General features: G+C 36.5%; 1 protein-coding gene across 4 annotated transcripts in view; it reads left to right on the top strand.

Moving 5' to 3' along the window:
- GSTCD (glutathione S-transferase C-terminal domain containing) overlaps window positions 1–13,724 on the top strand; it is a 54,312-nt gene that overhangs the window by 953 nt on the left and 39,635 nt on the right. For 3 of the 4 annotated variants that reach the window (XM_039551113.1, XM_039551114.1, XM_010411707.4), the window contains exons 2-5: window positions 2,840–3,271; window positions 4,413–4,874; window positions 8,101–8,355; window positions 9,052–9,145. In XM_039551113.1, coding sequence (XP_039407047.1) covers window positions 2,861–3,271; window positions 4,413–4,874; window positions 8,101–8,355; window positions 9,052–9,145 — 1,222 coding nt within the window. In that variant the 5' untranslated portion in view covers window positions 2,840–2,860. Of the gene's footprint in view, window positions 361–2,839; window positions 3,272–4,412; window positions 4,875–8,100; window positions 8,356–9,051; window positions 9,146–13,724 lie in introns of all 4 variants that reach the window. The other variant, XM_019293424.3, reaches the window with a different exon arrangement.

Below are 13,724 nucleotides of genomic sequence, written 5' to 3'. Positions count from 1 at the left end.
CCAATAGAATAAAAATCTGTCTCTTCCCACAGAATTTACAGTCTAATTGGAGAAAAAAGTGCTGCGAATAAGTACTGTGAGCAAATGGTGCAATGTCTTACTAGGTTTGGTTAGTTCTGTATTGCACCTTTCATTTTATTGTGTATGTTACGGTCTGCTTTTGCCTTAGTAAGCTGCCAAGGGGTTAATAAACACATTTAATGGGTGGGTAGTAGTTATGTGAAAATACTGAAGTGAGAGTGGGCAACCAGGTAGGCTGTTAAGTCTTTGAATTGAAAATCTGTGCATAAATCCACAAGGAATATAGACTCTGCAGAGCCAAAACAGTGCAAAAAAGTGCCTGTCGTGGAAACAAAAAATGTAAGAAGCGACTTTATAATGTCAGTGCTTAGAGACAAGATGTTGGGAGGAATTCTCTGAAGTAAATGTGGGAGAGGGGTGGGGTGTGGCAGTGTAAGGGTGTACAGCTCAGTTGAGTGATGATTTAAAAAGGCCTTATCTTCTCACGGGAAACAATGAGGAAACACAGGTAAAGTCACTTGTAGACAGAACTCCTGGATGGATTAATTTAGTTTCTCTTCTTTGAGAGACTTGAGAATACAGTTAGCCTGATTGTAGTTTTCATTGTCATAGACTGACCTTAAAAAAACCCCAAAATCTCACAACCAACCAAGCAGCAAAGCCCTTAAGGAAAAATGTCCAATTCTTTGGCTTGGTCTAGGACAGACTTCCAGTGTGACACTAAACAAAAATTTCTCTTTCTGCTTTTGCTTTTTCACATGTGTAAAAGGAACGCAGGAAACTTCTACCTTGCAAGGCTCTTTGAGAGGAAAGTCTGTGAGATGTTCAGTTACTGGTGTAGTGGAGGGACATAGAAATTTTTGCAATAACTTAAAATTCAAATAAATCCAGACTGAATGCTTTGATGGTCTAATGACCCATATAACAAGTTGCAGTCATTACAGAAGCCCATTCTGTTAAAATTACTTCTAAGAAGTTTTTAAAAATAATTTGTAAGAACAGGTGATTAAAAGTTGTAAACTAGAGAATAATGTACTTTGGAAATAGAAACCTCATCAGAATTTATGAAAATATTTAGGAGGCTCGTACAGCATGATAATGATCAAAATAGCTGATCGTGTCCGGGAAGGTCAACCAGAAGAAAAAATTCAGTGGTGAAATGATTGTTAAGGTCAATGTGTATGTCTGAGTGGCCAGGAGAAGATGGACATGTGAATTCTTTGAGTTCCCATGGAAAACAAAAATAATAACCCAAATGCATATAAGGGTACTGTTTAACGTTGGAAGAGGTACTGTAGCCGAGAACAGGAGTTCAAATGCTAGTAACTATGGATGTGACCATGGTAAGAGTAGCTCTTCTTGATTTACCTCTTTGGCAGAGCCTTCACTATATGATTTCTACCACAGAGTTGTACTTAAGATATTGAGTGTCTCAACTTCCATGCTGTCAAGATTTACCCAAATAAAGTATCTTCGGGTAAAGTAGGTATTGCATTGTGTATTGTCCTGTTTTTTGTGTGGCAGTGTATTAATTAAAGAAAAGCCACATTATAAGCCACTGATCTTGTTATTTAATGGTTTAAAAATATTTCACTGTAACAGATGTTAGTGTGTTCTTAATGTCAGGTGGACTTAATTTTATTCTTCCACTGCCTCTTTTAGGGCAATTGATTTGGTAGGCTGTATAAAGTAGTAAGCATGATATACATGTCTACATGGAAAAAAAATAAATTGAATAATCAAGATGTATCAAATGAAAACTTTTTTTAAAAAAGTACTTGCATCGTGTTCATGTAATTGTGCAAAGACCTTGTTAATGTAGACGGTTATGTGAAAGACTGATGCTGTTCCAGTGACACTCGTGCTTTATATATATGGATATAAAACCCCATTCTGGGCTTTCTTAGCGACACTTAAATCTCTTGTCCTCACTGCGCTCCAGCTGTGGTCCGTGACGCTTGTTGTAAGAGGGCCATCTAGTGTCTAAAGCTTTTCAGTGCCAGCTGTCATCTGTGAGGTAATGGGCAATTCTGCTGAGTGATGGAGCAGAAAAATGACTGCGTCAGTGCCTTATGTTAAACTCCTATGGAATGTTATAGTAGGAAAAATGTAGCTTTCAACCCACTATAAGGAAAATTATTTTGAGTTTTTAGTATACTGAGAAGACGTTAATCTCAGCTCTGGTACTGTTGAATTCTACTGGTTTATAGTAGTTGTGTGTTTGAGGTGTTCATGTAGTAGCATGAGATGAATTTGCTTATGTGTCCTTCAGTTATTATCTCACTCAACTCTAGATTAATTTTTTTATACCAAAACCAATATTTTTTCCCATGGCCAAAATACCTGCTATAAATGCCTTTTGGCAGTTACAGAAAGACAGATGTTTGTATTAGGGAACTGACTGTTGCAGATGTGTGCTCAGGAACTTGTTGTTTTCAGTAATGCATGGTTAATGTTATGGGAGATTTTGGTGTTGAAAAAATCAAAAAAGCCTTGCTCTAAAATGTGTACACACTTAAAATTTGAAAATGAAACGTTTTCTTTAGGTTTTGTTTGATGTCAGAAATACGCTAAAATGTTAAAAAAAAAGTAAGATCATTTTCCTATCCATGATCTATCTGTATGTGAACAGGCAGCGTAGATGTGGAACCATCCTTTTCTCTCAAAAAAGGGCCTGCCAATTATTCAGGCAGGATGTCTTCAGTAGTGTCTTATGTTAAAATCAGTTGTAGCAGATAGTGGAAGAAGCGGTGATAAAATTTTTTTTTTTTAAATTCTGTATTCTTTTATGAATATTGTACTCTGATTTCCATTTCAGGAACTTCATCTCAGGAAGAAGATGAAAGATAGTGTCGCTGAAGAACATTTATATTTGGCTTTTTCTCATCAGTGCAGAGATAGTATCTTTCCTCTTCATACATCTATCTCACTGTTTTTGCTATCCTACTGTGACTGCAAATTATTTAAAGTTTTTTTAGTGCCGACTGGCGAAGATGTGGGTGATCAGTGTGTGACAAAAAACCTCGCTGGCGATCTCGAGGTCCATTTAATCTCCAGGTGTCAGCTTCCAGTGGTTGTGCAGAGCTGCAGTTTACCTGCTGTTGTCGCAAAAGATGACAAATTCTGCCGAGCTGGGCTTTCTGTGGTCTTAAGACATATAATACAGAAAACATTCGAGGCAGATCCATCTAAAAAGGATCTTTTGGAACTCTTGGGCTTTAAGAAGACCTGCTTAAAAGCCTGTGCTGAAGTGAGTGTGTCTCTCTCTTAGATACATTAATAGGTTTTTAATAAGCATTGATTGCTCTGAAGTAGACTCTTAATATTGATGTCAAGTAAATTCTTTTAGTAAAAAACTTAATTTGCTTAGAAAATGCAATTTCCTCTATGGAGAAGTACCTGTATTTTGGCACAAAGATGAAAAATAATTATTTTTGAAGATACCACTTTTTAGCAGCACAAAAAGAACCTTGATGCTAAAAAAATAGGTCGGATCTTTGTTTCATGTCTAGCAGTATAAATGAGTTATAGAGTAAACTTAGAAGTACCTAATTTCTTGTTAATTTTGATTTCAAGAGCACCATATATTGTTAGCCTTCACTGTCAAGGTGCACTGCTGGCTTTTGTTTAGCTTATCCTCACCAGGTTGTCCAGTGCCTTTTCAGCTGCCTGGCCAGGTGGTCAGTCCCTAGCTTGTACCATTCCAGGGGATAAGTCCCTCCTAGGTGTGGAATATTCTACTGAGTTCTATCAGTTCCTCTCAGCCCATTCCCTAGTCTGTGGAGGAGTTTGTTGGGAATTTGTTGTCTGCTCTGCTCAATTCCCTGTCATCCTTGATGGGAGTATATTCCATCTCCCCTCTCCAGGTAAAGATGATGAAATGGGATAGGCCTCAGGATAGACCCTTAAAGATTTCCACTTCTAACTGGCCTTCAGGTAGAGTGTGAACCATTAACCAACACTACCTTTTGAGTTGAGATGTCAGCCCATTTATCACATAGCAGTTTACTCATCTGGCAGCTCATCCATCTAGACTTGCCTTCCTCACTCCTCTCAGGATGTTGATCTCCACCCTGTCATGATTGCTATTTCCATGGTTGCCATTGATTACTGTGCCTTCAACCCAGTTCACAGCTTTGCTTCTTATGAGTTGTGCAGCCAGCCTAATTTTATGTCAATAATAAGGAAATAAAAATATGCTATGCTGGATAACTGTTCATTCTGTTATATAAAGTTTAGCTTCCTAACTCTGCTGTTGCAGAAGTAATACAGAAATATCTGCATTTCTAAGATTAACAAAGAATGTATTTAAAGCTGAAGTGGACCAAAAGTAACCCTGGATTTTGTTTCTCTTTCTGTAGAGACATTGATTATGTAAATTTATTTGACAGGTTAGCCAGTGGACCAGACTCTGTGAGATCAGCATACCTCTTGCTGTTGAAAGATTTTTGACAGCCTCTCCTCAGCACTGCCAGGCAATTCCTCCTGACATTTTACTGTTAGAAAGGAAGCTTGGAGAACCTGTCCGAGTACATAATGATGACAAAATTCGAAGGCAAAAACTTCAACAACAGAAGGGAGGTGCCAAGGCTGCAGTGCCTGTGCTTGGTAAAGAAGCAACAGAGGAATCAAAACCAGGGGAAGTCCATGAACATCCACCCTCAAGTTTGGAACTGAGTGTAGCTTTCTCTAAACTACTTGCCCAGGAAGCACCAGATGCAATCAACAGGGAGGCCCCTCACATCAGGAGAGCAAAAACCTCTGACCTTCCGCTCTTGGACCACGTTTTTGCAGAAGGGCTTTATTTTACTGTGGCAGATCTAGTGCTTTTGCCATGCATCCACCAGTTCTTGGTAAGATGACAGACTCTGAAAATATTAACTAGTGTACATGTATGTTTTTTAAGAACCTAAAAGTTGTAAAAGATGTTAATTTGAAACATATTGTGGTGCTTACAATGTGACCTTAACCTGAAATCGAAGACTTGTCTTGTTTTTGTACAAACACAAAAATCAGGGATTGGTGAGATCACTAAAGTTACTTCTAAATACATGGCATATCAATGGTTATGTTAACTTTTAAAATATTATACTGAAATATTTTGGTACCAATTTGCCCAGAAAATAATAATTTTAAAATACTAGTACAGGTGACCTGAGCTCAACTTAAAAAACTAGTTATACAGTGGGAAAAACATCTGTGGCAAGACTGTGCAAGAGTCTTGCTCAGCACAATCTTTGTACTTCGTTTTATGACAATATATGCACAGGAAAGATTTAAGGAAATGACAACTATGTCTTTATTTCCCATTACAGTGAAATGATACAACGAGTTTGCCTCCTACCAGTATTCCTGCAGTTACTCCATGAGATTTATGCCTAAGCTGGTGTGTGTTCCAGGAACATTTGCATTTTGATTTTGCAAGTTGGTTTGCCAAATTTCCCTTATGGTATTTGAAAACAAATGGAATTCCTGGAGAAGATGCTGTTAGGCAGATTGAGAATAACAGTCTCTAGAATCAAGATAATGACTATTGAATATTAATAATGTGGCAAATGTCCACTTTATAACTTCTTTAACCAAGATCATCATCCTCAATGGATTTCTTTATGATGATAGCAATATGCTGCCTTTGAATTAAGACGATGAGTTATTTTTCAGAAATGCTTCTTAATTCAGATCTGCTTTGTTTGTTTTGCAAATTACATAATTGGAGGTGAACAGCAACTTCTGTATGGATGATACTAAACAAAAATATTAAGACAGAATGCTTTCTTACTGTTTAAAAAATGTTAATGTATCTCAGTCTTTGTTTTTCCAAGGCCTTTTTAAATAAGAGCTTAACTTTTTAGAGTAATGTTTGGTTTACTGGTGCCAGGCATGAGAAGATACTTGCATCAGATGCTTAATTGATTTCAGCAATGTAGGTGAAGTAGTTCTGGGGAGGTCCTGTGAGTAGCTGAGAATGCTGTATTTATTGACGTTTTGTGTTACCCTTGAGCCCTGGTGTTCTTATGAACTAGGTATTTTACAGTACAGTTGTGTTAGCTCACACCAAGGATTGCCCTAAAAACCTGGCTTTCGGTTCAATTTTTACCTAATTTGTTACAAGAGCTCTGGGATGATGTTTGTTTATTTCTGTTCCCTGGGGAATGATCATTTTCTAAGCAATTATACCTTGATGCCTACAGTTATCATCAAAATTGTAAAACTTGCATCTGAAAGCTTTTTGCAGGCAGTGAGTTGAAACTGCTCTTGTTGATGGAAGTGCCAGAGTTTAATTCTGTATTAAAGTGTTATTTGTCACTTGTATAACTGGTCTTCCTGGATTGTGTTTAAAAAAATCACTGTAGTTGCAGTTCCACTTTGAATTAAGGGTGTGAATAATAATGAAGTTTTCAGTGACTATGTGTCTGGAAAATACCATCCCATAAATATGAGGAGACCTGACTAGCTGATTGTAATTATAATTACCAAAAGTAGGATAATGAAGCTGAAGGGTTGTTTTTCATTACCTCATTTCATTGCTGTTATCATTCTGAGGTTACCTTTGTTTCACTTTCTATTAGTTGTAACTGTTGAAAATTAATAGAAGTATAACAAAGGCTCAGTTCCTCATCTGGGAGAAACCACTATTCACTTTTTAAAATACAATTTAGAACACTTGATAACAAGTGTAACAGTGCCTCTTAGAATTGCTTTCCAAAAGAATTCTTCCTTAACTGAATTAATGTGTTTATGCCTGTGTTACTATTAGGATATTAAATTGCATATTAAAGTTACACAGTTCATCCTTCTTTTGCTCCTTTAGCTATTGCTAATTATTTGTGGTTACCCTAAGCATACTATAAACACAGCATGCAGGAGAGCTGTTGGAAATTTCTTGTCATTTCAAGTGTTCTTTTCCAGTTTCTATTTCCACACTGCAGACAGATCCGTGGAGGAATGCTGGTTTTGCATGGCCTTTTCTGCCTGTTCCTGTAATCATGATTTTTAATTTTCTGTTTAAAGCAGGCACAGCATCACAGAATAGTTGAAGCTGGAATAATTGAGGTTGGAGGGCACCTCTGGAGCTCATCTTGTCTAACCACCCTGCTCAGAGCAGGGTCAGCTAGAGCCGGTTGGCCAGGATCGCGTCCAGTTGTATTTCGAATGTCTGTAAGGAGACTTCACAACCTCTCCTGTAAGAGGATGATCTCCATTGTTCTAGAACATTTGGGAATCTAAACAAAAGATGCTTAATTTCATCAAATGCATCCTTTTTAAAAGTAGTTGGACTTCATGCTAAAATGTAATTTGGGTATATTTTTTTTAATATGTGCAACATACTCTTACTAAAGAAATTTTTTTATTTCATGTTTTACCCTTAAAATACTAATTTCTATTGGAGGCCACATTAACTCATAATCACATACACTTACTTCAGAAAGAAAGATACTAGTTACCATTATTGTATAAAAATCTGATCTTAAGATTCTAAAAAAGTGTGAGTAAGTACACAATTTAAAAAAAAAACCAGTACTAATTTGAAAAAAGTCACAGATGTAGTGCAAAGACTTGAGTAAAGACATGGGGTAATGTATGCCTGTTACCACATAGTCTAAGGTATTTCAGGCTTGCAGGTTCCAGCAAAATAGCTGTTGGCGGATGAGCTTTTAAGAGGTACTTGTGAGAAAGAGCATTCAGGTACCATAATGTCATGCTTAGAGTTCAGTATTCATTGCAAATTACTGCATTGGGGTTTTTTGTCTAACGACCGACCAAAACTAATCATTCCTATGTTAGCAAATAGCACCCATTATTTAAATGGAGTTTTCCTGTTACTGACTGAAATTATGATTAAAATTGATCATGTAAACCTTTTCATCCTATTAAGCGAATGGGAATTGCAGATAAAGTCTAAATGGCCAGCTGGGAATTCTACCTGGGGCTCTGAACAAGCTGATTTTTGTTTTACCATCATGCTGTGAGTGCATGTGCTTGGCATGGAGCTGAGCTTGCTCCTGTAGTTCGTGCCTTTTGGTGATTTGTTGCAAGAAATTTACACTAGCAAGTAACCTTCCCTTTTTATTTTTCTAGGTTTCCAGCAAGAGACAAGGCAAAAATCTGGTAAACTTGCCACTGATATCCAGTTGGTACCGAAGAGTTCAGGAAGTACCTGGAGTAAAGAAAGCTGCTGGCAAATGCAACATGGAACTTCTCCAGCTTCCAGAGTTGATGTCTGCTCCAGAGGAACAGCTACAGGACTCCTCTTCAGTTCCTGATGAGTTAGAAGAGGATAATGATGACAGTCATTTTATAGGTGGTCCAAGGCCAACCATGACTAAGTTAATGGTAATTTAAGTTTTTTAATGAGTTATTTTTATAGCCATATTGGCTTGATTTGGAGTAGGTAAAATTTATTAGAATTGTATAAGCTGGTTTTGACAGCCTTGAACAGTTTAATCCCCTTTGTTTGTCTTAAATCTGATGCGCATTGACTTAGAAGTGATTCTACTTTTCTGATATTTGATTCATTCAGGAATTGGGCAAAGATAGGGCTGCTGGAGTCCTATCAATTATTCTGAATAATCAAAATAACTTTTTGTTTGAATTGCAATATTGTATTTCTCTTTTAAAGATATTTATGTAAAGAACGACAAAAAACTGTGGCTTTTATGTTTGGCTTCATTATCCAACCTTTTCAGCTGGGTTGGTTTGGGGGTTTTTTTGCTGTTTGATTAAAGCTTTGAACATCTGGGAACCCTAATAAGTTTTGTTAAAGAAAACTGTCCATCATGTTCCATAATTTGGTATTTTTTGCACAGAAGCTGACAGCATTTCCTAAAAAAAATGAACACAGCTTTCTTGTGAGAATAAGAGAAATAGGTAATTTGAGCGTTGTATAATGTTGAGTCATCTGCCTGTTCAGTTTCACTTAAGCTGACAGGGTTGCAGTTTGATCTGATGCCATTAAATTTAGTGAGAAATTTGATACCAACTTAAGTGGGTAAAGGGTCTTAATTTATTTTTTTTCCTCCTTTCATGTAGGAAAATGGAATTGAAGCAAAGTTTTCTCCTCATCCATGCCCCAGCTGGACCCTAGACTGGACCAGTCTACCATCTGCAGTCAGTCCTGGGGAAGGTGAGGGTTTGTATGTCTGTGTATTTAACAGGGTCTTCTTCTGGTGAAGCTGTTTAACTGTTTCATAGGAAAATATGCCAGTTTTCAGTATGTTTCAGAGCTCTCTAAGACAGGTAAGCAGTTTCAAATCTGTATTAAAATTCAGTCTGTTTGTGACACGTGGTGATGCAACTTCCCTCAGGTCATCAACAGCTGATGACCAAACTGGGAACAAAAGATTGACCTTGATTTCAGTCGGCAGTTGACACAACTCAGAAATCCTAACCAAGCTCAGTGCTTGGTTGTGTTGAGTTTTCTGTAGAAGTAAAGGTATCCATAGACACCTTCCATAGGAATAAAGTTACTGTGGTTGTCAATATGTACAGATAGTAAAAAGAGGGTGGCAGGTCAGAATATAAAATACAGGTGGTCACAATGTGAGACAGAAGGAAAATTAGATACATCATGTGATTATTTCCCTGGACTGATATATGTCATCATAGGAAATGTTTTCATTTTTTCCTCTAGCAAGGCAGTGGCTGAAAATTTTGGGAAGGGGGGCTTGTTGAAATAAGACTGAATGGAAATAGTGTGCTACTGCTGATTATATGTGAAGTTTGGAAAAGAGGAGATTATATTTAATTTGTGACCAGCAAAGAAATGCAACATCTTCTCTGTGGTATTATTAGGCAGCAGTAGAAAGGGGGTTTTTCATCCCTTTTGGAACTTCAGTTAATCGTGGAATCTTTGCTTGTGTTCCTGGTCCTGTGTGTGTGAACACATTCATTGTCTTCAGGTTCATTTCCTACTCACTGCAAAGGCTTTGTGGATATTAAACTCAGTTTGGCTGGATATGATTAGGGGTGCTTCCTTTAGGCTCACCCAAAGCACATTAAAGGGAGGGGGAAAGTGTGTGAATGTGTGGCTGGACAGTGATAACCCTTGTTGCTGCTTTATTACTTTGAGGATATATGGAGATAGAAGCCTTTGGTACTGTCATGTTTTTTCATCAAACATTGTCTTCACTGTGAAAGAAACAAAAAAAAGAGATTTTTTTTAAGATGGGAATCTATTTTTTTTTTCTTTAAAACATCTTTTTATTTATTGACTTTTTATCCAACTGTGAAATTCAAGAATGAGAAGTAACTGACCCACAGTCTTACAAACCCTTACTACTTTTCTCATGAGTTGAAATACTTCTTAAGCAGGAAGTACTTAAAACAAATACTTTATTTGTGGTATCTCATCTGAAATGGACCATCATTTCAGTCACAGTATGCATGAGATGGTATTTACTTACAAAGGTAGTGGTTGTGAACAAATTTATATTATTCTTTCCAAAAAAATTGCTCAAAGAGTGAATGTGACAACTAGCAACCAAATTCTGTAGGCTTGTAGATAGTGCCGCCTTCCTTTTTCCTGAATGAAGGAGTTGTAGTAGGTTAGAAAAGAACTTAGCTGAAACATGACGTGTCAGGTGAAACTGAAAAGACCCCTGTACGTGCACAGTAGGAGACAGAGGGGTCAATTACAGAACGTGTGAAGAAGATCAGTCTAAAAACTAGGCAAATAAATAAAACTCCATCAAAATAACCACATTTTACAAGTGCAGCTTGCTCTTACCCATTAATGGAACACATGTAATTCTTTAACTTTATAGCTGGTCCAAACAAATGTAATGGATTGGATATAAACATAGTTCCTAGTGAATCATGTCAGGTATATAATATACTTTTTATTTCTAGTAAAAAATGGGTTCATAGTATTGAATTGACTGGGAGAAATATCTGACTTGTAGAGGTGAAATTTTCCATGCACAATTTTTATAAAGCCAATATTGAAAACGAAAAGGCCTTTCACAGCTTCTGTGTTGGGCATGCAGGAAAGAGTGTTAATTTATTGGAAGACAGCACATGCCTGCCTAGCTGAAGACAGAATGACTCTGGTTGTTTGATTTATGCTTGCTTTGTGATTGGTAGGGAGTCGATAGCCAAATTAAATTACTGTATAAAACTGTCACAGGTAGGTTGACCTGAATAAAATGATACCCTGGTTGATACATGCCCTTTGTTTGCATTCTGGTGTTCAGACTTTTGAGAAAGTTGCTAGATTTTTAGAATGCTTAACTTTTAAAATGAGACAAAATTTGAAAAGCCTGGCAACTACTGTTCAGTGGTAAGGCTTCCCCTTAAACTGTTGTTATGAAGAGACTTGTTACCTTGATTTATAAGCCACAGAATAATTAATACTATACTGTAAATGTGGCTTGGTTGTTTTTTTTCCCTTGGAGGGGGAGGGGAAATGAAGCAGCCTTCAGGATGTAGAGATAGATAATATTGAAAATGTTGCCTTTATGTTGTCTGCTTTTTCTAAATAATTTAGGTCAGCTGAGAATTTGTTCTTCTAGTATGCATAACTTATGAATTAAGGTGTCAGCTGATTTGTCTACAGGTGAGATAAAACCTCTGGTCTTTCTTTGAAGACTAAATATGCAAATAGTTGTGAGACTATTTTAAGAATTCATTTACCTATTTACTAGGGTGTTGTTTTATAAAATGACTTCTCAATCCCCGAACTCTCCTCAGCTCCTCCTACTCCCCTGCCTTGCCCAGCAACTCTTATTTTCTTTTATTTGGACAGGGTCTGAAATATTAATCTAGTTAGAAATGCCTCTGTACTCTGTTTCTTCATATCAGCAGCATTCTTTAAACTCACCAATTCATAAATTTTAAAGCTAGATGGATGGTAGGATCATCTGTGCCTGTCTCCTACCTGATTCTGGCTATAAACTAAGTTTGTAATTGCTTATGTCGAGAAGAATGATTCATAGAAGAATCATAATAATGCTGAAATGATAGCTGGTTAAGGAAGAGTGGCAGGTTCACAGTATCATTTTATTTCTCCAGAGTGGAGGTTAAAATAGATAAAATTAGATATTAGATTCTTAATCTAGATAAACTAGTTTAAATTAGATATTGTAAAGTGAAAGAGTAACTTAGGAAGGACAGCAGATTTTATGAAGAGATTTTAAAAATGTGTTGGTAGACATATCAGGTGGACCAACAAGAGTAAAACAGTGTTTACATATGTATATTAGAAACATTTTTGAACCTTAAGTACCTTTGAATAACACAGGCTAGAGCAATAACACAGAGCACAGTGTTCCACTTTTGTGGAATTAACTGATGTTTTGATTAAACAGTCTTGTTGCCTACCAAACAACAATCCTGAAGGATCAGTGTTACCCTCAGCTTCCAGAACTGATATTAAGTACAGGATACTTTAATGTAGTGTGGCTTCTCAACAGGGAAAGAAGAAAATTTTGAATATTTCCTAACTCTCATCATAAACAAAATTAGTTTTAATGAAAGGAACAGCACTTAATGATGTAATTATCTTCTAACCAGTATAAAAGTTTGTGACTTCATGTCCATGTTAAAGTTGTTTGTAATTGCTCATAGAATTGAGTAATATAATAATTGTGCAATAAATGTTGTATTAGAAGCAGATTTATTTGAGTTGAAACTGTTGTCAAAATTGTATCTGGGTTGTTTCTGGGATTTTTTTATGAGGCTAGGTCACTGTTATTTTGTTCTGCTTTTTATATTGGTATTACCTTTTGAATATTTTTACTTGAAAGATGCTTTCTGAGTTGAGAATACATTATGCTTAAAAATCAAAGATGGTTTAGGGAATCTGACATTTTATGAAAATTTTTGCTAATCAAGAGATGCAAATTGTGTATTTTACTTTAAATGTTAAAAGCAACTGTATTTTTAAAATTAAATCCAGACAGTCATTCATTCTGTAGAACAAAAAGAGTTAAAAGCAACACTTTAAAGTTCTCCATTTCCCTTTCAAGCCTGTCAGAACTTTTTGAAAGACTTTGAAGGTTTTTTTAATAGTTTTTTAGCCTGTTTCAGTGTCTCAGGCATCCTGAAGCAGGAACTCATCCTTCTTCTTCAACTGATTTTTCCATATCAGACAGCTCTTTGCCTGCAAGCCACATGGGTGTAACAATCCAAGGGAAACTCAACTGAAGCTGCTTCTCATTAACCTCTCCTTAAAGTTACAGTTCTGCACTCATTTAAATAAGTTTAAACCACATTTGTGTGTGCATTATATTTTGCAGTTCAAGATCTGGAAAACCTGTGATGGCAATACAGCCAGGTTGCCTCATAGTCTTGATAAATATTTGAGAAGTAGGTAATTTTCAGTAACAAAGAGAAAGGAAAATTGCTCATTTTTGTAATACAGGCAACATTGATATATCTTCTTTTACTGGCTTGCCTTAAGAAGGGTATTCTTGCAAAACTTGTATTTTATTTGTGACTTCTTAGACTCTTTTGACTGTTCGGGGATATAACATTGTATAGTTGGCCTGAGGACAAATTTCATGGAAGTTTCCATGTAATTACTAACTTTTAGACAAAACATTCTTCAGGTTTAGCTGGAAAAAATAGCTCAGGCTTGTCATCAAACCAGAGAACTCATCCACGACATTGTACACTGTTCCTACTGTTACTGTGCTCTTCCTCCATTTTTCTTTTGTGATTGTCTTGGGTTACCAAGCAAAACAAGGGAAGTGAATTAATTATTT

This window comes from Corvus cornix, chromosome 4, assembly GCF_000738735.6.
Source record: "Corvus cornix cornix isolate S_Up_H32 chromosome 4, ASM73873v5, whole genome shotgun sequence".
In the NCBI taxonomy this organism is placed as follows: Eukaryota; Metazoa; Chordata; class Aves; order Passeriformes; family Corvidae; genus Corvus; species Corvus cornix.
This window is presented reverse-complemented; position numbering and strand designations above follow the sequence as displayed.